Below are 26,235 nucleotides of genomic sequence, written 5' to 3' on the forward strand. Positions count from 1 at the left end.
AACCTGGGAAGCTCATCTTTCAGTGTCCTATCTTTTTGCCTTGTCATACTGTTCATGGGTTCTCAAGGCAAGAATATTGAAGCGGTTTGCCATTCCCTTCTCCAGTGGACCATGTTTTTTAGAACTCTCCACCATGATATATCTGCCTTGAGTGGCCCTACATGGCATGGCTCATAGTTTCATTGAGTTTGACAAGGCTGTGATCCATGTGATCAGATTGGTTAGTTTTCTGTGACTGTGGTTTTCATTCTCTCTTTCCTCTAATGGAGAATAAGAGGCTTATGGAAATGTCCTGAAGGGAGAGACTAACTGAGGGGGATACTGGGTCTTGCTCTGATGGGTGGGGCCATGTCCAGTTCAGTTAAGTTCAGTCTCTCAGTCTTGTCTGACACTTTGCCACACCATGGAGAGAAGCACACCAGGCCTCCCTGTCCATCACCACTCCTGAAGTTTACTCAAACTCAAGTCCATTGAGCTGCTGATGCCATCGAACCATCTCATCTTCTGTTTCCCCCTTCTCCTCTCACCTTCAATCTTTCCCAGCATCAGAGTCTTTTCAAATGAATCAGTTCTTCAAATCAGGCAGCCAAAGTATTGGAGTTTCAGCTTCAACATCAGTCTTTCCAATGAATATTCATGACTGATTTCCTTCAGGATTGACTGCTTGGATCTCCTTGCAGTCCAAGGGACTCTCAAGAATCTTCTCCAATACCACAGTTCAAAAGCATCAATTCCTTGGTGCTCAGCATACTTTATAGTCCAAATCTAACACCTATACATGATTACTGTAAAAACCATAGCTTTGACTAGACAGATCTTTGTTGGTAAAGCAATGTCTCTGCTTTTTAATATGCAGTCTAGGTTGGTCATAACTTTTTTTCCAAGGAGTAAGCTCTTTTAATTTCATGGCTACAGACATCATCTGCACTGATTTTGGAGCTCCCCAAGATATAATTTTCATTCCAATCCCTAAGAAAGACAATGCCAAAGAATGCTCAAACTACCACACAATTGCAGCCATCTCACACACTAGGACAGTAATGCTCAAAATTCTCCAAGACAGGCTTCAGCAATGCATGAACCATGAACTTCCAGATGTTCAAGCTGGTTTTAGAAAAGGCAGAGGAACCAGAGATCAAGTTGCCAACATCTGCTGGATTATCAAAAAAGCAAGAGAGTTCCAGAAAAACATCTATTTCTGCTTTATTGACTATGCCAAAGCCTTTGACTGTAGATCACAATAAATGTGGAAAATTCTGAAAGAGATGGGAATACCAGACCACCTGACCTGCCTCTTGAGAAACCTATATGCAGGTCAGGAAGCAACAGTTAGAACTGGACATGGAACAACAGACTGGTTCCAAACAGGAAAAGGAGTACATCAAGGCTGTATATTGTCACCATGCTTATTTAACTTACATGCAGAGCACATCATGAGAAATGCTGGACTGGAAGAAACACAAGCTGGAATCCAGATTGCCAGGAGAAATATCAATAATCTCAAATAATACCACCCTTATGGCAGAAAGTGAAGAACTAAAGAGCCTCTTGATGAAAGTGAAACAGGAGAGTATAACAATTGGCTTAAAGTTCAACATTCAGAAGAAAAAAAAAAGATCATGGCATCCAGTCCTATCACTTCATGGCAAATAGATGGGGAAACAGTGGAAACAGAGGCAGACTATTTTGGGGGACTCCAAAATCACTGCAGATGGTGACTGCAGCCATGATATAAAAAGACGCTTACTCCTCGGAAGAAAAGATATGAGCAAACTAGACAGCATATTAAAAAGCAGAGACATTACTTTGCCAACAAAGGTCCATGTAGTCCAGGCTACGGTTTTTCCAGTGGTCAGGTATGGACGTGAGAGTTGGACCATAAAGAAAGCTGAGCACTGAAGAATTGATGCTTTCAAAATGTGATGTTGGAGAAGACTCTAGAAAGTCCCTTGGGCAGCAAGAAGGTCAAACCAGTCCATCCTAAAGGACATAAGTCCTGAATATTCATTGGAAGGACTGATGCTGAAGTTGAAGCTCCAGTACTTTGGCCACCTGATGTGAAAAGCCAATTCATTGGAAAAGACCCTGATGCTGCGAAAGATTGAAGGCGGGAGGAGAAGGGGACGGCAGAGGATGAGATGGTTGGATGGCATCACTGACTCAATGGACCTGAGTCTGAGCAAGCTCTGGGAGTTGGTGAAGGACAGGGAAGCCTGGCAAGAAGCAGTCCATGGGGTCACAAAGAGTTGGACATGAGTGAGTGACTGAACAACAACAAGATATAGTCTCTCACTGTTTCCATTGTTTCTGCATGTATTTGCCATGAAATGACGGGACCAGATGCCATGATCTTAGTTTTCTGAATGTTGAGCTTTAAGCCAACTTTTTCACTCTCCTCTTTCATTTTCATCAACAAGCTCTGTAGTTCTTCTTCACTTTCAGCCATAAGGTTGGATCATCTGATTATCTGAGGTTTTGCCAAGAGAACGCACTGGTCATAGCAAACATCCTCTTCCAACAACAGAAGAGGAGACTTTACACATGGACATCACCAGATGGTCAACACCGAAATCAGATTGAATATATTTTTTACAGCCAAAGATGGAGAAGCTCTATACAAGTGAAAAAACAAGACCGGGAGCTGACTGTGGCTCACATCACTTCAGTTCAGTTCAGTCGCTCAGTCGTGTCCAACTCTTTGTGACCCCATGAATCGCAGCACACCAGGCCTCCCTGTCCATCACCATCTCCTGGAGTTCACTCAGACTCACGTCCATTGAGTCCGTGATGCCTTCCAGCCATCTCATCCTCTGTCGTCCCCTTCTCCTCCTGCCCCCAATCTCTCCCAGCATCAGAGTCTTTTCCAATGAGCCAACTCTTCGCATGAGGTGGCCAAAGTACTGGAGTTTCAGCATTAGCATCATTCCTTCCAAAGAAATCCCAGGGCTGATCTCCTTCAGAATGGACTGGTTGGATCTCCCTGCAGTCCAAGGGACCCTCAAGAGTCTTCTCCAACACCACAGTTCAAACACATCAATTCTTCGGTGCTCAGCCTTCTTCACAGTCCAACTCTCACATTCATACATGACCACAGGAAAAACCATAGCCTTGACTAGGCAGACCTTAGTCGGCAAAGTAATGTCTCCGCTTTTGAATATACTATCTAAATTGGTCATAATTTTTCTTCCAAGGAGTAAGCGTCTTTTAATTTCATGGCTGCAGTCACCATCTGCAGTGATTTTGGAGAAGAAGAAGTGAGAAGTGAGTCGCTCAGTCGTCTCCGATTCTTTGAGATGCCATAGACTGTAGCGTACCAGGCTACTCTGTCCATGGGATTTTCCAGGCAACAGTACTGGAGTGGATTGCCATTTCCTTCTCCAGCAGTGATTTTGGAGCCCAAAAGAATAAAGTCTGACACTGTTTCTACTGTTTCCCCCTCTATTTCCCATGAAGTGATGGGACCAGATGCCATGATCTTCGTTTTCTGAATGTTGAGCTTTAAGCCAACTTTTTCACTCTCCTCTTTCACTTTCATCAAGAGGCTTTTTAGCTCCTCTTCACTTTCTGCCATAAGGGTGGTGTTATCTGCATATCTGAGGTTATTGATATTTCCCCCGGCAATCTGGATTCCAGCTTGTGTTTCTTCCAGTCCAGCATTTCTCATGATGTACTCTGCATATAAGTTAAATAAGCAGGGTGACAATATACAGCCTTGACGTACTCCTTTTCCTATTTGGAACCAGTCTGTTGTTCCATGTCCAGTTCTAACTGTGCTTCCTGACCTGCATAGAGATTTCTCAAGAGGCATGTCAAGTAGTCTGGTATTCCCATCTCTTTCAGAATTTTCCACAGTTTCTTGTGATCCACACAGTCAAAGGCTTTGGCATAGTCAATAAAGCAGAAATAGATGTTTTTCTGGAACTCTCTTGCTTTTTCCATGATCCAGCGGATGTTGGCAATTTGATCTCTGGTTCCTCTGCCTTTTCTAAAACCAGATCATGAACTCCTTATTGCCAAATTCAGACTTAAATTGAAGAAAGTAGGGAAAACCACTAGACCATTCATGTATGACCTAAATCAAATCCCTTATGATTATACAGTGGAAGTGAGAAATAGATTTAAGGGACTAGATCTGAGATAGATAGAGTGCCTGGTGAACTATGGACGGAGATTCATGGCATTGTACAGGAGACAGGGATCAAGACCATCCCCATGGAAAAGAAATGTAAAAAAGCAAAATGACTGTCTGGTGAGGGCTTACAAATAGCTGTGAAAAGGGAAGCAAAAAGCAAAGGAGAAAAGGAAAGATATAAGCATCTGAATGCAGAGTTCCAAAGAATAGCAAGAAGAGATAAGAAAGCCTTCCTAAGCGATAAATGAAAAGAAATAGATGAAAACAACAGAATAGGAAAGACTAGAGATCCCTTAAAGAAAATTAGAGATACGAAGGCAAAATTTCATGCAAAGGTGGGCTCTATAAAGGACAAAAATGGTATGGACCTAACAGAAGCAGAAGATATTAAGAAGAGGTGGCAAGAATATACAGAAGAAGTGTACAAAAAAGATCTTCACGACCCAGATAATCATGATGGTGTGATCACTAACCTGAGCCAGACATTCTGGAATGTGAAGTCAAGTGGGCCTTAGAAAGCATCACTATGAACAAAGTTAGTGGAGGTGATGGAATTCCAGTTGAGCTATTTCAAATCCTGAAAGATGATACTGTGAAAGTGCTGCACTCAATATGCCAGCAAATTTGGAAAACTCAGCAGTGGCCACAGGACTGGAAAAGGTCAGTTTTCGTTACTCAAACTACCACACAATTGCATTCATCTCACATGCTAGTAAAGTAATGCTCAAAATTCCCCAAGCCAGGCTTCGGCAATGCGTGAACCATGAACTCCCTGATGTTCAAGCTGGTTTTAAAAAAGGCAGAGGAACCAGAGATCAAATTGCCAACATATGTTGGATCATGGGAAAAGCAAGAGAGTTCCAGAAAAACATCTATTTCTGCTTTATTGACTATGCCAAGCCTTTAACAGTGTGGATTACAATAAACTGTGGAAATTTTTGAAAGAAATGGGAATATCAAACCACCTGACATGCCTCTAGAGAAACCTATATGCAGGTCAGGAAGCAACAGTTAGAACTGGACATGGAACAACAGACTGGTTCCAAACAGGAAAAGGAGTACACCAAGGCTGTATATTGTCACCCTGCTTATTTAACTTATATGCAGAGTACATCATGAGAAATGCTGGACTGGAAGAAACACAAGCTGGAATCCAGATTGCCAGGAGAAATATTAATAACCTCAGATATGCAGATGACATGACCCTTATGGTAGAAAGTGAAAAGGAACTAAAAAGCCTCTTGATGAAAGTGAAAGAGGAGAGTGAAAAAGTTGGCTTAAAGCTCAACATTCAGAAAACTAAGATCAAGGCATCTGATCCCATAACTTCATGGGAAATAGATGGGAAAACAGTGGAAACAGTGTCAGACTTTACTTTGGGGGCTCCAAAATCACTGCAGATGGTGACTGCAGCCATGAGATTAAAAGACGTTTATTCCTTGGAAGAAAAGTTATGACCAACCTAGGTAGCATATTAAAAAGCAGAGACATTACTTTGCAACAAAGGTCCATCTAGTTAAGGCTATGGTTTTTCCAGTAGTCATGTATGGATGTGAGCGTTGGACTGTGAAGAAAGCTGAGTGCCGAAGAATTGATGCTTTTGAACTGTGGTGTTGGAGAAGACTCTTGAGAGTCCCTTTGACTGCAAGGAGATCCAACCAGTCCATTGTAAAGGAGATCAGTTCTGGATGTTCTTTGGAAGGAATGATGCTAAAGCTGAAACTCGAGTACTTTGGCCACCTGATGCGAAGATTTGACTCATTGGAAAAGATTCTGTTGCTCGGAGGGATTGGGGACAGGAGGAGAAGGGGATGACAGAGGATGAGATGTCTGGATGGCATCACAGACTCTATGGACACGGGTTTGAGTGAACTCCAGGAGTTGGTGATGGACAGGGAGGCCTGGCATGCTGTAAATCATGGGGTTGCAAAGAGTCGGACACGACTGAGTGACTGAACTGAACTGAACTGAACTGATTGATACTTCTCCTGGCAATCTTGCGTCCAGCTTGTGCTTCATCCAGCCTGGGTTTCTCATGATGTACTCTGATTATGAGTTAAATAAGCAGCGTGAAAATACACAGCCTTGACGTACTCCTCTCCTGACTGAGAACCAGTCTGTTGTTCCATATCCAATTATAACTGCTGGTTCCTGATCAGCATACAGATTTCAAGAGGCAGATAAGGTGATCTGGCGTTCTCATCTCTTTCAGAATTTTCGACACATTGTGGTGATCCACACAGTCAAAGGCTTTGGCATAGTCAATAAAGCAGAAATAGATGTTTTTCTGGAATGCTCTTGGTTTTTCAATATTCCAATGGATGTTGGCAATTTGATCTCTGGTTTCTCTGCCTCTTCTAAAACCAGCCTGAGCATCTGGAATTTCATGGTTCTCGTATTGCTGAAGCCTGACTTGGAGAATTTTGAGCATTACTATACTATCCCATGAGATGAGTGCAATTGTGTGGTAGATTGAGCATTATTTGGCACTGTCTTTCTTTGGGATCAGAATGAAAACTGACCTTTTCCAGTCCTTGGCCACTGCGGAGTTTTCCAAATTTGCTGACATATTGAGTGCAGCACTTTCACAGTATCATCTTTTAGGTTTTGAATTAGCTCAAGTGGATGTCCATCACATCCACTAGTTTTCTTCATAGTGATGCTTCTTAATGCCCACTTGACTTTGCTCCAGAATGTCTGGCCCTGGGGAAGTAATCATACTATCATCATTATCTGGGTCTTGAAGATCATTTTTGTACAAATCTGTGTATTCTTGCCACCTCTTCTGAATATCTTCTGCTTCTGTTAGGTCCATACTATTTCTGTCTTTTATTGAGCTCATCTCTGTATGAAATGTTCCTTGGTATCTCCAGTTTTCTTGAAGAGATCTCTAGTCTTTCCCATTCTATTGTTTTCCTCTATTTCTTTGCTTTGATCGCTGAGGGAGGCTTTCTTATCTCTCCTTGCTATTTTTTGGAACTCTGTATTCAAATGGGTATATCTTTCCTTTTCTCCTTTGCTTTTCACTTCTCTTCTTTTCACAGCTATTTGTAAGGCCTCCTCAGACAGCCATTTTCCTTTTTTGCATTTCTTTTTCTTGGAGATGGTCTTGATTCCTGTCTCCTGTACAATGTCATGAACCTTCATCCATAGTTCATCAGGCACTCTGTTTATCAGATCTAATCCCTTGTATCTATTTGTCACTTCCACTGTATAATCGTTAGGGATTTGATTTAGGTCATACCTGAATGGTCTAATGACTTTCCCTACTTTCTTCAACTTAAGTCTGAATTTGGAAATAGAGAGTTCATGATCTGAGCCACAGTCAGATCCTGGTCTTATTTTTGCTGACTGTATAGAGCTTCTCCATCTTTGGCTGCAAAGAAAAGCAGAGACATTACTTTGCCAACTAAGGTCCATTTAGCCAAGGCTATGTTTTTTCCTGTGGTCATGTATGGATGTGAGAGTTGGACCATTAAGGCTGAGCGTGAAAGAATTGATGCTTTTGAACTGTGGTGTTGGAGAAGACTCTTGAGAGTCCCTTGGACTGCAAGGAGATCCAACCTGTCCATTCTGAAGGAGATCAGCCCTGGGATTTCTTTGGAAGGAATGATGCTAATGCTGAAACTCCAGTACTTTGGCCACCTGATGCGAAGAGTTGACTCATTGGAAAAGACTCTGATGCTGGGAGGGATTGGGGGCAGGAGGAGAAGGGGACGACAGAGGATGAGATGGCTGGATGGCATCACTGACTTGATGGACATGAGTCTGTGTGAACTCCGGGAGTTAAAGAGTCGGACATGACTGAGTGACTGAACTGAACTGAACTGAATATAACCAATCTACTTTCAGTGTTGACCTTCTGGTGATGTCCGTGTGTAGAGTCTTCCCTTGTGTTGTTGGAAGAGTGTGTTTGCTATGACCAGTGCACTCTCTTGGAAAAACTCTATTAGCCTTTGTCTTACTTCGTTTTGTACTCCAAGGCCAAATTTGCCTGTTACTCTAGGTATCTCTTGAGTTCCTACTTTTGCATTCCAGTCCCCTATGATGAAATGGAAATCTTTTTGGTGTGTTAGTCTAAACGGACTTGTAGGTCTTCATAGAACTGTTCAACTTCAGCTTTTTTAGCATTACTGGTTGGGACATATACTTGGATTACTCTGATATTGAATGGTTTGCCTAGGAAATGAACAGAGATCATTCTGTTGTTTTTGAGATTGCGTCCAAGTACTTAATTTCAGACTCTTTTGTTGACTATGATGACTACTCCAAATTTTTTAAGGGATTCTTGCTCTCAGTAGTAGATATAATGGTCATCTGAGTTAATATTCCCCATTCCAGTCCATTTTAGTTTGCTGATTCCTAAAATGTCAATGTTCACTCTTGCCATCTCCTGTTTGACCACTTCCAATTTGCCTTGATTCATGGACCTAACATTCCAGATTCTTATGCAATATTGCTGTTTACAGCATTGGAGTTTGCTTCTATCATCAGTCACATCCACAACTGGGTGTTGTTTTTCTTTGGTTCCATCTCTTTGTTCTGTCTGAAGTTATTTCTCCACTGATTTCCAATATCATATTGGGCACCTGCCAACCTGGGGAGTCCATCTTTCAGTTTCTTATCTCTTTGCCTTTTCATATTGTTCATGCCGTTCTCAAGGAAAGAATACTGAAGTGGTTTGCCATTCCCTTCTCCAGTGGACCATGTTTTGTCAGAATTGTCCACCATGTACCATCTGTCTTGGGTGGCCCTACATGGCATGGCTCATAGTTTCATTGAGTTAGAGCTGTGGTCCATTGGTCAGACTGGTTAGTTTTCTGTGATTGTGGTTTGCAGTCTGTCTGCCCTCTGATGGATAATGATAAGAGGCTTATGGAAGCTTCCTGATGAGAGAGACTGACTGACAAGAAAACTTGGCCATGCCAAGTAAATCTTTAACCCAATTTTCTGTTGATGGGCGGGACTGTGTTCCCTCCCTGTTGTTTGATCTGAGGCCAAACTATAGTTGAGCTAATGAAAATAATGGCACCTCCTTCAAAAGTCCCCATGCAGGCACTGCTGCACTCAGTGCCCCCAACCCTGCTGCAGGCCACTGCCAATCCGTGTCTTCACAGGAGCCTCCTGGACATTCATAGATAAGTCTGGGTAGTCTCTGTGGGGTCACTGCTCCTTTATCCTTGGTCCTGCTGCATACAAGATTTTGTTTGTACTCTCCAAGAGTCTATTTCCCCAGTCCTGTGTAAGTTCGGGCATCTCTATGGTGGATAATTGAGTTCAAAAAAAAATTTTTGGTATATTTCACATGCAGATATATATATCTTATGGTATCACTTCAAGAAGGTCATATTCCTGCTGCTTCACTTTGAAAGATGCTGGTTATGATGTTGCCCATCTCATGCATCCATTATGAACATGCCCTTCTACATTTCACTTATGGTTTCAGCAGGCATTGTAGATCTTTGCCTAGAACCACTTCATGAGAATGTTTCGAAATAGTGGTTTTCTGTTACTACTGCTCCTTCAAGTTTAATTTCTGAAATTCTTCAATAAAAATAAGGTTCCTTTCACCGTTTGTAGTTACATGAAATATGCTTCATAGACACAAAAACAGCATCAATATTGATGATTATTTTCCTTTCTCAGTGCTCAGAATGCTGAGTTGGTGCCCTACAATCTGTCTCAGTGACAAATTAGATGTTGTCTATTAACATTTGAACACATTTGGCCAGCTTAAAATGTAATATTAAAAAACTAATGTCATGGGATCCACCCCCATTGCTTCATGGCAAATGGAAGGGGAAAAGGTGGAAGCAGTGACAGATTTCTTCATCTTAGCCTCTAAAAGCACTGTGGATGGTGACTGCAGCCATGAAATCAAAAGACGATTGGTTCTTGCCAGGAAAGCTTTGAAAAACATAAAGAGTGTGTTGAAAAGCAGAGACATCACTCTCCTGACAAAGGTCCATATAGTCAAGGCTATGGTTTTCCCATTGGTTACATATGTTTGTGAGAGCAGGACCATGAAGAAGGCAGAGGGCCAAAGAATTGATGCCTTTCTACTGTGATGCTTGAAAAGGCTCCTGAGAGTCCCTTGGACAGCAAGGAGGTCAAATCAGTCAATCTTAAGGGAAACCAACCCTGAATATTCATTGGAAGGAATGATGCTGAAGTTGAATCTCCAGTAGTTTGGTCATCTGTGGCAAACAGCTAACTCATTAGAAAAGTCCTTGATTCTGGGAAAGGTTGAGGGAAGAAGGAGAAGAAGGGTCAGAGGCTGAGAGGGCTAGACAGCATCACCAATGCAATGGACATGAACTTGGACAAACTCCAGGAGACTATGAGGGACAGGGAAGCTTGGCGTGCTGCCGTTCATGGGGTCGCAGACAGCTGGGCATAACTGGGCAAAAAACGAAGTCATTACCTTGTGGAATTTCTGACATTTATACATTTAATTTATTTCAATCAATTGGAATTTATGCTAAAATTGTCCCACTTCTGGCCTCTTCATATGAATTCCTAAGCTTTCTCTCCAGTCCCCACCAGTCTTTGAAGTCCCTCAACTTTCTGGTCCTTCAAGATTCCCAAGATTATTTGGTGCATTTCTTTATCCAGTCCTGAAATCAGCCATCTCTTTAAGAATACATGGGTTGTCTGGCGGGAAATGCATTTAGAGGCTACATGTTAGACCTCAGGATAATCACTGTTACCAAGCTGTCATTGCTTCTAGGCTTTACAGTGTTCAGAGCAAGAAATACAGATTTTCCTTTAAAAAAATTAAAGAAGAATATAACTGGTTGGTACCAACTTATGCTCTCAGTTCAAGATTTAAGACAGTGGGGTTTTAATTAAGCTTCTTTATGGTATGTGTGAGCTCTTTTCTCTAATCACTGAAAATCTTACTTCAGAACAATGTTAACTTTAGTTACTGACTTGCTTTAACCTGTAACATACATACAATACTTTCACAAGAACAGAAGCGATATCAGCAACAATAAGTTGTTGAATATGGTTTCAGATTCCTTTCCTTTTTTTCTTTTGGTATAAAACAATGTATATCTCACTTCCTTGTCCCTCACCCATAAGTTACATTTTAGTAGTTTGGGGCTAGTTCTTCTACTCTTTCTAAATGAAAATAAACATATATGTGTATGTAGAAGCAGCAAACTAGAAGAACTTTTTTGAACCTTCTTCTTTTAAAAACTAAATACACCATCTTTGTTTTAAAGTCTATTTTATCTGATATGAGTATTACTACTCCTGATTTCTTTTGGTCTCTATTTGCATGGAATATCTTTTTCCAGCCCTTCACTTTCAGTCTGTATGTGTCCCCTGTTTTGAGGTGGTTAGCAAAACCAATACAATATTGTAAAGTAATTACCCTACAATTAAAATAAATACATTTATATTTAAATGAAAAAAAATAAAAAATAAATACACAGTGCACCCTGAAGATGCCACCCACTCCACTCCTCCCTCCATCCACATTATATTGTTGTTGGGACGTCCCATGCCTTATTGCACATGCTCCTGTGGCTTGTAACTTCTGGAATCTTGCTGATATTTTCCTTTAAAAACAATGTGTGCTAGATAGCTTGTGCAGATGACTTTTCATATTTTCACCAGTGTGTCATTTGGATAGACTGCTAGATGTAGAATTGGTGAGTTAAAGGGCATATGTGTGTGTCACTTGTCAGATGATGTCATATTACCCCTCTTGGGATTTAGCCACCAAAACTGAATTTAAACAATGTGCAAAAATGAGCATTAAAAAAAAAAAAAAAAGACACAATGCCCCATCTATACATACCTGGTGACCACGATAAGCTCCTGTTGTACCCAAGGGACAGGCCTGGATAGATCTCATGCAGGAATAGGCCCCGGGAGTCCAGGAAGGAGCCATAACACACTATCATCTTTACTTTGTTTGCAGTAACAGTATAATAAATAGCCTTATTCAAATCAGGCTGAGTGGGAGCTTTGAGTTGTTTCGTTTTCATGTATTGATAAGACATTTCAAAATTATTTCTTGGTATGTTTGTTTGGCAGATAAATGTTTCAAGGCATGGACCCTACTGTGAAATTTTAAGAGAAATATATCCATTTATCTTCAGCAAATTGGACACTATTAAGTTAGTTGGTTTATATGTCCCTAGTGAGCTTTCTTTATAAATAGGAAACAAACATGTTTAGTATGGATTCAGTCTCTTTTTATATCAACCAACTTCAATTAAATCCCTCTTTGTTGCCACTGCATTCCCACCTCTAGGCCAGAAATAAAACCTGCACAGACTGAAGGCTGAATCCAGTGCACTGAGCTGGAGATTTGGCTCCCACTACATTCTTTGGGGAAAAAAAAATTAGTTAGCTGCTAACGTTAAAATCAGGAGATTTTACATAAATATCCAGAATTCTGACATCTCTTGAAAACATAGGCAATTGGCCCACTTTCCAACATGCTTGGAGCAGAAGAGACTGCTTCCAGCAGTAAGGCCTGTGCAGTTCATTGAAAAGCATGGCCGCCTAGTCCTTGTATCATTTCTCTTGCCTCCTGGACAATTAAATGCCCTTGATTGCTAGTTCAAGGAAGATAAGGACCACTTGTGCCTTGATTTCACATGCCAGGATGTCTGGCTCTAGGTGAGTGATCACATCTTCATTATTGTCTTGGTCGTGAAGATCTTTTTTGTACAGATCTTCTGTGTATTCTTGCCACCTCTTCTTAATATCTTCTGCTTCTGTTAGGTCCATACCATTTCTGTCCTTTATCGAGCCCATCTTTGCATGAAATGTTCCCTTGGTATCTCTAATTTTCTTGAAGAGATCTCTAGTCTTTCCCATTCTGTTGTTTTCCTCTATTTCTTTGCATTGATCGCTGAGGAAGGCATTCTTATCGCTTCTTGCTATTCTTTGGAACTCTGCATTCAGATGCTTGTATCTTTCCTTTTATCCTTTGCTTTTCGCCTCTCTTCTTTTCACAGCTATTTTTAAGGCCTCCTCAGAGAGCCATTTTGCTTTTTTACATTTCTTTTCCATGGGGATGGTCTTGATCCCTGTCTCCTGTACAATGTCACGAACATCTGTTCATAGTTCATCAGGCACTCTATCTATCAAATCTAGTTCCTTAAATCTATTTCTCACTTCCACTATATAATCATAAGGGATTTGATTTAGGTCATACCTGAATGGTCTAGTGGTTTTCCCGACTTTCTTCAATTTAGTCTGAATTTGGCAATAAGGAGTTCATGATCTGAGCCACAGTTACCTCCTGGTCTTGTTTTTGTTGACTGTATAGAGCTTCTCCATCTTTGGCTGCAAAGAATATAATCAATCTGATTTTGGTGTTGACCATCTGGAGATGTCCATGTGTAGAGTCTTCTCTTGTGTTGTTGGAAGAGGGTGTTTGCTACGACCAGTGCGTTTTCTTGGCAAAACTCTATTAGTCTTTGCCATGCTTCATTCCATATTCCAAGGGCAAATTTGCCTGTTACTCCAGGTGTTTCTTGACTTCCTACTTTTGTATTCCAGTCCCCTATAATGAAAAGGACATCTTTTTTGGGTGTTAGTTCTAGAAGGTCTTGTAGGTCTTCATAGAACCATTCAACTTCAGCTTCTTCAGCATTATTTGTTGGGGCACAGACTTGGATTACCGTGATATTGAATGGTTTGCCTTGGAAACGAACAGAGATCATTCCGTTGTTTTTGAGATTTCATCCAAGTACTGCATTTTGGACTCTTTTGTTGACCATGATGGCTACTCCATTTCTTCTAAGGGATTCCTGCCCACAGTAGTAGATATAACGGTCATCTGAGTTAAATTCACCCATTCCAGTCCATTTCAGACATCCTGGAATGTGAAGTCATGTGGGCCTTAGAAAGCATCACTACAGACAAAGCTAGTGGAGGTGAAGGAATTTCAGTTGAGCTATTTCAAATCCTGAAAGATGATGCTGTGAAAGTGCTCCACTCAATATGCCAGGAAAATTGGAAAACTCAGCAGTGGACACAGGACTGGAAAAGGTCAGTTTTCATTCCAATCCCAAAGAAAGGCAATGTCAAAGAATGCTCAAACTACTGCACAATTGCACTCATCTCACATGCTAGGACAGTAATGCTCAAAATTCTCCAAGCCAGGCTTAAGCAATATGTGAACCATGAACTTCCTGATGTTCAAGCTGGTTTTAGAAAAGGCAGAGGAACCAGAGATCAAATTGCCAACATCTGCTAAATCATGGGAAAGCAAGAGAGTTCCAGAAAAGCATTTATTTCTGCTTTATTGACTATGCCGAAGCCTTTGACTGTGTGGATCACAATAAACTGTGGAAAATTCTGAAAGAGATGGGAATACCAGACCACCTGACCTGCCTCTTGAGAAACCTATATGCAAGTCAGGAAGCGACAGTTAGAACTGGACATGGAACAACAGACTGGTTCCAAATAGGAAAAGGAGTATATCAAAGCTGTATATTGTTACCTTGCTTATGTAACTTATATGCAGAGTACCTCATGAGAAATGCTGGGCTGGAAGAAGCACAAGCTGGAATCAAGTCTGCCGGAAGAAATATCAATAACCTCAGATATGCAGATGACACCACCCTTATCTCAGAAAGTGAAGAGGAACTAAAAAGCCTCTTGATGAAAGTGAAAGTGGAGAGTGAAAAAGTTGGCTTAGAGCTCAACATTCAGAAAACAAAGATCATGGCATCTGGTCCCATCACCTCAAGGGAAATAGATGGGGAAACAGTGGAAACAGTGTCAGACTTTATTTTGGGGGGCTCGAAAATCACCACAGATGGTGACTGCTGACCTCTTTTCCTCCTAGTAATCTTCTCTCCAAAGAGGACAGCAATGCATATCTCATGTAGTGGCTAGGGAGACCACATGAGATCATGAGTGTCTAGCATGGCCCCTAGTATCCATTTTTATGAGATTCTTAGCAGTTTGGCAAGATTCTCCATGCTCTTAGATGTCCATGCACTTCAGTTTGTTTTCCAAGCCAAGCCCCATGGAAGAGATTACAGTAGAATTCTCTATGTTCTGAGGATTTTCATAGTCCGTTCCCAAGGACCCTGATGGAGGTAAAGATTTTTGAAAGGTTTGTAATGTTATCAGATCCATTAATGCTTAAAGGGGACAATAGGGCACATCAGAGCATATATCACTAGAAGCTCCTGGTCATCACTGTATGCCAGCAACTGAAGCGTCCCTGAGTAATTGAAGCCAGGAAAGAAGCATGAAGTGGCTTGGGCTCCTTCGGCTGGTGTCCCTCTCAGAGTGCATAGTCATGTAAGTATGGGGACTGTAAGTGGCATTAGATTCCTTTCTGAGATGCTTCTTTTCATCTGATTATTCTTTCACCCATCAGAGTTAGAAGGGAATGCAATCATCATGAGGGTCTTAAAGTTCAACTCCTGTTTATTGATAAGTACCTTGCTAGAGGAACTGTGGGTGCATGGTTGCAGAACTCTTTGGGCCTCATCATGTCATGACCTATTGAAAATGGAATTCCTTGCAACTGTTCAGTTCAGAACTGAAGAGGTAGGTGTGGTCCTAGGAACAGCAGTTTTCCACAGTTTTTTCTAGACCTCTTCTCTGTTTTATCTCTACTTCAGTGTGTACATGTCTATGTCTGCATCTCTGTATCTCCCTCGCTTATGTTTCCATCTCTTTGGACGTCTCTGTGAGTGCAGATCTCTGGGTATTGTTTTTCTTTTCTTTTAATTTTTCATTTTTGACTCTTCCTTGCTTCTCAAGCCTCTTAATCTCCCTAAATTGTTCCTTATCTCCTGGATTCTTCTTTCAACCACCTCTTCACTTTTAACTTGGAGAAAAATTGGGAGAGCTATTTATATATGGTTTACATCTGACAAGCAGTGTGACCACAGCCAACTTACAAACTTCCTGCATTTCAAATTCCTCCCCTGTAAAAAGAGAATAAGAATCCCCCTTCCACCTCCCTACCTGAGCTTCTATGAGAAGGATACAGTGGGATGTCGACAGCAATGCTGCTGCTGCTGCTGAGTCACTTCAGTCGTGTCTGACTCTGTGCGACCCCATAGACAGCAACCCACCAGGCTCCCCCATCCCTGGGATTCTCCAGGCAAGAACACTGGAGTGGGTTGCCATTTCCTTCTCCAGTGCATGAAAGTGAAAAGTGAAATGAAGTCGCTCAGTCGTGTCCGACTCTTAGTGACCCCATGGACCGCAGCCCTCCAGGCTCCTCCATCCATGGGATTTTCCAGGCAAGAGGACTGGAGTGGGGTGCCATTGCTTTCCCCGAACAGCAACAGCAATGCTAATGGCTGTCATTGTTGAGACTTCCTATTTATCAGGTACATTATATCCATCACTTCACCTATCCCCAAAATATTCTATTTGGAGGCTAGGAATTATTACATTCCACCTTTTTAACAAGAAGGAAACTAAGACCCACACATGGTCATATGGCTTACCCAAGGTTACAGAACAGAAACTGTATTCAAATGTGTGTCTTTGCCATGGTACATGCATAAAATTCTGAAAATAAGGTGACTCATAAAAATGACTGGAAAATACACAGTGCCATTACAATGACAATTATACCTTAACACTGACAGCTAATTGTTGATTCTCCTTTGTTTTCTTTCCCCAAAGCTCACTGAAAGTATACCTCTAAGGAAAGTGAAGACAATGCAAGAAATACTCAGTGAAAAAAACTTGCTGAACAATTTTCTGGAGGAACATGCTTACAGACTGTCTCAGATTTCTACTCGTAATTCAAATATAACATCTGTACCCATGAGGAACTTCCTTGATGTGAGTGTGTTGGGAGGATGGCAGTCCACAGCATTCCCTGGTGGTCTAAGGCCTAGTACCGGGTCTCATCTGGAGGTGACAGGTCAGATGTTGGGACTGGGGCTCCTGCAGAAGGCAGGGACACTGGGGAACAAGGACCCTATTCCTAGAGTAGAAGACACTTCTCAACTCTCAATCTGTGGTGACTGAGCCCAGCATTACGAGGTGGCAGGTAAACATCCATTTCTGTGTCAAAGATGTGTCATTAGTTTGAGGGAGATTGTTCCTTCTGAACTAAGTGAGCCACTCAGTCACTGATGAAGGGTGAGTCATCGCTGATCAAAAGGTAAAGCAAACTGCAAAGCAATTGTGAATCCCCAGGCAGAGGAACTCAGCTTCAACAGATGCAATAATAGCAGTATGTGTGTAGTAAAATTATTCAGTAGAGTTCAGTTCAGTTCAGCCACTCATTCGTGTCCGACTCTTTGTGACCCCATGAATAGCAGCACACCAAGCCTCCCTGTCCATCACTAACTACCGGATTTCACTCAGACTCACATCCATCGAGTCAGTGATGCCATCTAGCCATCTCATCCTCTATCATCCCCTTCTCTTCCTGCCCAGCATCAGAGTCTTTTCCAATGAGTCAACCCTTCTCATGAGGTGGCCAAAGTACTGGAGTTTCAGCTTTAGCATCATTCCTTCCAAAGTAATCCCAGGGCTGATCTCCTTCAGAATGGACTGGTTGCATCTCCTTGCAGTCCAAGGGACTCTCAAGAGTCTTCTCCAACACCGCAGTTCAAAAGCATCAATTCTTCGGCACTCAGCTTTCTTCACAGTCCAACTCTCACATCCATACATGACCACTGGAAAAACCATAGCCTTGTAGTAGTGTTACTAAACCCCTAATCTGTGTTGGCCATAAGAATTTAACACTGTGGTTATTTTTATTAGATTTTTTTTAAGACTCATTTTGACTTCAAGAATGCCCAGGCCAGCGTGAGAAACAGGCAAAGAGTAAATACACGTCAAATGAAAGGGTTATCTGTGTGGTGTTGATTGGAGTGGTCTGAGTTTAGAGGGAGTGGCTGGGATTGATCAAGGTGGACCTCCTGGGGAAGGAGGTCCTGAGGCTGGATTTGAAGAGGAGGCTAGAGAGCTCCTCAACTGAAGGTACTAGGACTTCCCTTGGGTTGAGTGTTTGAAGCTCTGATCTTGCAATGCAGGGGGTACTGCTTCAAAGCCTGGTCATAGGGCTAATATCCCGTATGCTGCATAGCACAGGAAGAAAAACATATGCAGGCACCTCTGAGATAAAGGCTGTGGACTGTACACTGGTTGGAAAGTGATCTCAGGAGACATGTGGCACCCAGAGGGAATCAGTAGTGTGGGAATCAAAGGGAGCCAAGTCTGCACTAACCAACCCCCTTTTGGTCCCCACAGTTGTCCTATGTGGGTAACATCATCATTGGAACACCCCCTCAGGAGTTTTGGGTCATCTTTGATACAGGCTTATCGGACTTGTGTGTGCCCTCTATCTCTTGCAGCAGTCCATCCCGTTATGAGTACAAGCATCTCCCAATCCATTCATCTTTTACTGCCCTGACACCCCTTTCTCCGCCTTTGGCACCTGTCTGACCCTTATCTTGTGTCTGCAGATACACGCAATGCCTTCAAATATTATGAGTTTTCCACCTCTTGGGATATGAACATGCCCTTCAGCATCATCTATGGAACTGGGATAAGGAAGGGATTTCTCACTTATGACACTATTCAGGTAATGTGGAAAGAGAAGCTGAGTCAGGACTGACTATGGAGTGACTGCTGCTTACAAAACAGTTGCAGGACAAGCTGGCAGAACCCATCCTTTCCTAACTCCCAAAGATATTGGCCATCTTACTCACAGGATCCTATCCCTGGGGAGACAGCGCCAATGGTGGCACACAAACTCCCAGATTAGCTAACCCAGAGAGTGCCTTGAGGTGTGGACTTACAGCTCCACTGCCCATGAGCAGCTCAAGGTTCATTTTGATGGGAACAAGAAGAAGGGGGGAAAATAGCATGCACTTTTATATTCTCTGACTGTTCCAGGCACTTTGATGGTAATAACTTGTTTAATCCTGCAACAACCCCATGCAGCAGGTACTTTGATAAGCTCATGATACAGATGAGGAAACCGAGGTGCAGACAGCAAGGGCCTTGCTGAGATCACATATGTGGTATGCGGTGGAGCTGGACTGGCTTGTCAGGACTGAAGCTGCTGTAAGATGTTTGGGGACAGGATAAAACTAATCTGGGGACCCTGGGGGCAGTCAAGCACTTCAGATATCCAAGCTGGGAAACAAGGAAGCCAGAGATGTTGTGGGGCCTAATAAATGGTTTCTCACTTCAGGGGCCTTTGAGAGTCTAATAAAATCTTCGGCCTGCCTCCCCCAAATTACCTCAGGAGTTCCCCCTCCCTCTTTTACTCTCTCTCTCTCATACACACTCACACAAAGACACACATATCCCCAAGGTGTATTTCCCACGAGGTAATTTCATAAGAACCCTGCCAGCAACATTGTGTAATTGGCTTCTGCCATCCTGTGCAGATGCAGAATCCAAAATACATTGCAATCAATTCAGTCCATTTCTGTCATCAGTCATAGTGACTCCAATAGAAGGCTCTCCTGCTCTCTCCTCTTTTTGTCCTGAAGGGGGCACCGTTGGGTCCTGACCTGAGTCTCTTGGTTGCCCCACCTGGACAGAAGGCTTGAGGCCAATTTGACAGAGGAGCAGATGTTTTAAAATCCACAGCCCCACACAAATGGAACCCTAATTTCCCTCCCACTTTGGTCTAACCATCTGAGGTCCATCAAAGACACAGCTTAGCCTCAGCTCTCCTCTGAGGATCTAATGGCAATGCACCTCAGCCTAGTCCCAGCCCCACTTCCTAAATCTTTGTGTGGGAATACTCTCTTCTCCACAGACTGGGGACCTTGTTAGCACTGACCAGCCATTTGGCCTAAGCTTGGAGTTAAACAAGTTTGATAATACACCTTTTGATGGCCTTCTTGGCTTGAACTATCCCCGCATGTCCGCCATAGGAGCCATCCCCATCTTTGACAACCTGAAGAAACAAGGTGCCATTTCTGAGCCTGTCTTTGCCTTCTACTTGAGCAAGTAAGTCTGAGCTGGACAAGTCCTCTCTCCAAATTAGCTGTAAGATGCTTTCCATTGCACAAAAATTATTGAACACTTGATACAGAAGTATCCTGAGAGATAATCTAACCCAGGATAACTATGGCTCCAGCCCTCACCTGGCTTCACCACTGGCTTTTATAAATAAAGTTTTATTGGAACACAACCGTGCTCCTGTGCTCAAAAGAAGTGGCTTTGTCTAGGGGTGAGGAAAGGGAAAGACCAATGGAAGGTGTCAGGATACAAGTTGGATGAAAAGACAACAGGATTTGCTGATGGATTTGATATGGAAGGAAGGAGAGGGATGGCAGAAATCTTTCCTTCCTCACTATCAGTTCACTGGGAACCAAACACCAGCTACCCAATTTTCAGGAGCCAGTGAAAAGTGAAAGTGTGGGAGCCATTGTTCATCAAGTATTGGAAATTTCAAGGCAGGGATAACAGAGGCGGCTGGCCCAGCTGATGTGGGGCCCTATAGATAGCACAGGTCATGGCCAATGAAGCCAATATGGGTGACCAGAAGCCACACTCTTAGTGATTTCAGTCCTTGATTTTTCTGAAAAATGACAAGTTGGACAAGCAGAAGGCCAAAACCCTTCAGCATACCGTCCTCTGAGGGTATATCTGAGCACTCAGGTCTCAGGAGGTCCAGGGTCTCTTCAGAAGCCTGGGTAGGTGGAGCCCAGCCAGGTGACTCAGCTTCTAACCTCTGTCCACTCATTAGCCAGTTACCAGCCTCAACCAGGTTCTCAAGCCCTCTTGGGCTTGATCTCTGCTTCTGTAAATAGGGAGTTTATTAGGGCCTTGATGGGTGGACAAGCACAGCCCTAATAGTACTATTTACTGTCCTCCAAGGATCCCCGTCTTCATTCTCTCTACAGATGCAGGGTAAGTGGCTGTGTGGTGATGTTTGGTAGTGTGGACAAAGACTACTACCAGGAAGGACTCAACTGGGTACCATTGGACAAAATTGCTGACCGGCGTATAAACATGGACCAGCAAGCCTCTCCCTCTGAGGGCTACCTCAAGTGGTGCTCCCACATGTGTACATCGACACAGGCAGACTCACAGACACACAGTCAACAGACATATACACCACCCACAATGACACATACAGACACAAGGCACACATAAACACACAAGCAGGCACATGTCAACACATCAGCAGGCACATAGAAACACATGCAGGCACAGATAAACATGCATAGCCAGGCAGAGACACACAAGCACACACACAGAGCCACATAGGAGTACACACACAAATAAACACACAAACACAAAGATATACATACCATCCGTGGATCCATAATCACTCCAGGCCTCCTGACCAGGGTCCTTCACAGGGTCCAGAGAGGCCTGTGCAGCTGGGGGAGCACTGCAGCCCTAAGTGTGATGTGGGGAGCATGGTTAGAGGACCCTACAGTCTGGTGAAAAAAGGATTAGGGAGAATTTCCTCAGCCCAAACAGAGTTATGATAAGATGACCAACTGTCCAGGTTTACCCAGGACAGAGTAAGTTCTCATTACAGATCAATGTCAGTTTAAAAACAGGGAAAGTGCTGAACAAATGGGGAAAACTGGTCTCCTTAGTGAGAAGCTAGCCAGCAGTGGAGAGAGGATGGCCACAGTATTGAGATCTGAAAGCAATTCATAATAAAAGACACCCCACATAACTATAGCTATCTACCCTGGGCACACAGTGCAGCAGGTGTTATAACTGAGAATCAGGAAGGTGGGATCCATAAATGACTTGAAAACAAGGGGAAATAATTGATGGGATTCTGAGTGGTATCCTCAGACAATGCTGATCTGTCCTTTGGAGGTCCCCTGGGCTAGTCAATTATCACCTGGCCAGGGCTTCGTATCTGAGCTGGGTGAGTGAGCAGTACAGGGAGACACCCTCTCCCAGGGCAGCCAGTCTCCCTCACCCCTATGAGAATCTGCTACCCCTGGGAACCTCCATGTTCACTGTGCATTTGACCTGTTTTTGTTCTACACTGGATACAGTTCTCTTGATGGCCCTCATTCATTATTTTCACAGTCTTCATTCACTCATTCATCACACTAACATTGTGTATCCGCTGTGTGCCAGGCATTTTAGGGACGTGATGAGAATAAAACTTTCCCTCACATCTAAGAAAACAGATGTCCAAGAAATGACTCACACACACATAGTGAATTGTCACTTTGGTACATGCTAGACATGAGGAAGGGTCTACAGAAAGTGACCAAGACAAGAGACTGATATATACCATGGGAAAGACTTTCTTGAAACCATGACAGTTCAGCTGGAATCTGGAAGATGAGAAGAAGTTAGCTAGTCAAAGGGGAGGAGGGTCGTTTATAAAGGAAGACCAACTTGTGTCAAGGTACAAAAGAGCCTGATGTAGTCAAGTATTGCATTCAAGGATGTCACGGAAGGTGTCATGTCCAGAGCAAAGGAAAAGAGTCAGGGCAAGAGATGAAGGGCTGTTCAGGAAACAGTCGAGGAGAGGGCAGCTCTGGGGAGATTCAGAGAAACCTTGACACCTGCTTTGTCCTGACGTCTCAGCATCTCCATGAAAAGAAAGGTTATTGCTTGTTCTGGAGGATGTCATGTCATCGTGGACACTGGGACATCAGTGATCCTTGGCCCAACAAGACCGGTAAATAACATCCAGAAGCTAATCACACCAGCACAGGGTTCCGAAGTGAGGGGTCATACCACAGGGTCACTCCCAGTCTCCCCACACAACAAGGATCTCCAGGGCCAACCACTCTCCTCTCTCTAACAGCACTATGTTTCATGTTTTGCCATCAATACCCTGCCCTCAATTCTCTTCACCATCAATGGCATCAACTACCCAATGCCAGCTCAAGCCTACATCCTCAAGGTGAGGGGACCTCACCCTGAGGGTTGGTTCTCAAATAGGAACTTGCAGGAACCCTTTCGCTGCTGCTGGGAGGAGGCCGTCCTCTGCAGACCATGTCACACCATTGCAGATGCTGCTGAGCCCCTGTGACTGGGCCAGAGCCTCCCACAAGACCAACCACTTGAGAGTAAAGGGTAGTCTGGGACACTGATCATTCTGAAATAAATGTGGAGACACCACCCGATGCTGGCATGGTGGGAGTCACAAGGAGAGGGGAACACTCAGGTCCTCAGTCCTCAGAGAGCTTCAATCAGTCAGAGCCCTCAGATACATGAACATGAAAAGTCAGCTCCAGCATTCCATGAAATATGCCATGTGACAAGGAGAATGGCTAGGGACAGTCCCAGTGTGCTGTCCCACCATAAAGTAACTGTCTCCCTTCACTTCTCAAAGCTTTCCTGGTTTGAATGATAAGTTCTTGGTTACCATAGTTCTTGCCTGCAACTGCCCCTTGCTAAGCCCAGTTCCCCCTCTGGGAGTTGGGGCATCAGTCCCCTCTGTGGGGAGGTTGGATGCTAAGGTGAATAAAGGGTGCACAGTGACTGCTCAGCCCCGGCACAGGGTGGAGGCTTCATGTCAGCTCCCAGTGGGAGTTCAAGGCTGATGGGCTCAAAGAAGGCTTTGAGGAAGAGAGGGAATTTCAGTAATTCTAACCCCACAGTTCATGGGGCTATAAGGAGACCTGTTTGCGTCTAGGCTAATTTACACTAAATTCCATGCAAATGGCATCCCAAGGTGCTCTTAAAGGGGACAGATTAGTGGTGATGAAGGCTATAGACCAACCGGTGGGAGTGCAGCACCAGAGTAAGTCACCCAACCTAGCCTGGAGTGGCCAAAGAGAGTGAGTATGGGTCCAAGGAGTCTCCCCAGAGGGCCTGAGCAAAGTCTTAAAGAATCCGTTGTGTGCACTACTATTAATGTATTTAAGATGGCTAACCAACAACCAGCTCCTGAGGAGTACAGGGAACTCTGCTAAAGTTATGTGTCAGCCTGGATGGGGGCGGGGGGTTTCTTTGGGACAAGGATACATGGAGCCTTATGACTGAGTCCCTTTACTGTCCACCTGAAATTCAAAATATTGTTAATTGGCTATACTCCAAAACAAAATTAGAAGCTTTAAAAAAAAAAAAAAAGGTTGTGCAGATGCAGGAGAAAAACAGGTATTCTCTGCAGCGAAGCAAGGAGCAGGAGTCAGAGGAAAGAAACAAGTGTGAGGAGGACTGTGGGACAGTCTTCTAAAAAAATGTATTGAAGTGCGGCTGATCTTCAGTGTTGCATTAAGTTCTGTCGCACAGCAAAATGACTCAGTTACGCACATACAAAAATATATATTCTTTTTCTTATTCTTTTCATTACAATTCATCAATGAATATTGAATACAGTTCCTTGTGCTATACATTAGGACTTTGTTTTTTATCAGTCCTCGGTATATTTCTTTGCTTCTGATAATCCCAAATTCCCTATCCTCCCCTCCCCAACTCTCCTGCCATATGGCAACCACATATCTTTGCCTTTTTCATTTTTGGATGAACCCTCACATCCGCAGCTGCTGAGAAAACCACTTGATACTTACCAAAAGAGGGTAATAAAACCAAAAAGTATGCTGAGTCTGGATATTGAGGGCAGCTGTAGGTAAGGGCTTCAGAGAAGGCAATGGCACCCCACTCCAGTCCTCTTGCCTGGAAAATCCCATGGATGGAGGAGGCTGTTAGGCTGCAGTCCATGGGATCTCTAAGAGTTGGACACAACTGAGCAACTTCACTTTCACTTTTCACTTTCATGCATTGGAGAAGGAAATGGCAACACACTCCAGTGTTCTTGCCTGGAGATTCCCAGGGACGGGAGAGCCTGGTGGGCTGCCGTCTATGGGGTCGCACAGAGTCGGACATGACTGAAGTGACTTAACAGCAGCAGCAGCAGGTAAGGACTCAGGCTTACTGGTGTGTGTCTCTGACTCCCCCAGGATTCTCGAGGCCACTGCTTTGGCACCTTTAAAGAGAACAGAGTGAGTACATCTACAGAGACCTGGATCCTGGGTGACATCTTCCTGAGGCTGTATTTCTCTGTTTATGATCGAGGAAATGACAGGATTGGCCTGGCTCCAGCAGTGTGACTGCTTGGACTGGTTCAGGAATCAATCAGGCCGCTCCTAACACACACTAGCTCACACTAGGGCACTCCTGCCCAGCAATGCTGGTGAACTGTGTTTGGTGCTCTGCAAACCCTATTCTCAGTAAAGAATAAAAAGTTTCACTCTTAATGGTGCTAAAACAAATGGGTGCCTCTGTTTGGGTCTGGGAGGTGCATAATAATCAGTGAGGATTTAGAACCAAGTCTGAACCACTAAAGAGAGGAGCCCAACTCCAACTGATTTCAATAATTGCAAGCTATAAAGGTGCCCATGAAAAGCACAGAGGGAAATACAGTCAGTGTCTGTGGGCTCTTTGAATGGATCACGCTCTGTGCTTGTGAGATTGGAGTGGCCAGGGAAGGCCTGCCTGAGGGAAACACATTTGAGATGATGCTAAACATTGAGAAGAAGCCAGTAAAGCAAAAAGCTGGGAGAAGAACATTCTAGATGTGAGAAATAGTCACTGTAAAGGCCCAAGGTAACCAACCTTAATGAATAGCTACTTTTCCAGTTCCAATATTGCTTTCATGCTTGGAATTTGGCCGCAGGTCACTAACCAGGACCTCGTTACATACTTCACTTGTGAATTACCAGCAGTGAACCATCTCATGCTCCCCAGAAGGGAGACCCTGGTGCTGCCACAGGGCTGAGTCAGCCCTGGGCCCAGGGCCGTGTACACAAGCTGGTTATCACCAGCGGCATCAGGTTGCCAGGGGCATCACCAGTGACTCTGGCTATCTCTGTGTGCCTGTTCTCATGGGTGGAAACTCCAGGGAACTGATAGAGCCAAGAGACAAACGTTAGCTCTTGTACCGTCTTGCCCTGTGTGATCCCATGGCCAGCTGACTACACTGCACTCTGGGCAAAATCTCCTTCCTCTATTCCTTCTCCGAATTTGACTTGTGAATAACATCAGCACCAGATCCTGAAGTCTGGTGGCTTGAATTTAACTCACAACCAGCTGATACCCAGAGATGTCCAGCCTTGTCCTGAGTGTCTGTCCTTTTTCTCCAACCAGATCCATAAAGCAAAGTCCCCAAAGAACATGACTGGTTCACCCCCTCTCAAAGCATTCAAAGCTTCAAGATCTTTTTTGAGCATCAAAGA

At 43.5% G+C, this 26,235-nt stretch overlaps 1 protein-coding gene across 1 annotated transcript; it reads left to right on the plus strand.

Moving 5' to 3' along the window:
* Positions 1-15,365: 15,365 nt before the first annotated feature.
* Positions 15,366-25,110, plus strand: LOC138083932 (pregnancy-associated glycoprotein 1-like). The gene is made up of 9 exons (XM_068977929.1): positions 15,366-15,418; positions 16,777-16,927; positions 18,350-18,464; positions 18,565-18,683; positions 19,875-20,068; positions 20,968-21,084; positions 22,637-22,775; positions 22,860-22,958; positions 24,961-25,110. The coding sequence occupies exons 1-9, from the start codon at positions 15,366-15,368 to the stop codon at positions 25,108-25,110; spliced, it is 1,137 nt and encodes a 378-aa protein (XP_068834030.1).
* The last annotated feature ends 1,125 nt before the right edge of the window (positions 25,111-26,235 follow it).

Source organism: Capricornis sumatraensis, chromosome 8 (genome assembly GCF_032405125.1).
Source record: "Capricornis sumatraensis isolate serow.1 chromosome 8, serow.2, whole genome shotgun sequence".
Taxonomy (NCBI): Eukaryota; Metazoa; Chordata; class Mammalia; order Artiodactyla; family Bovidae; genus Capricornis; species Capricornis sumatraensis.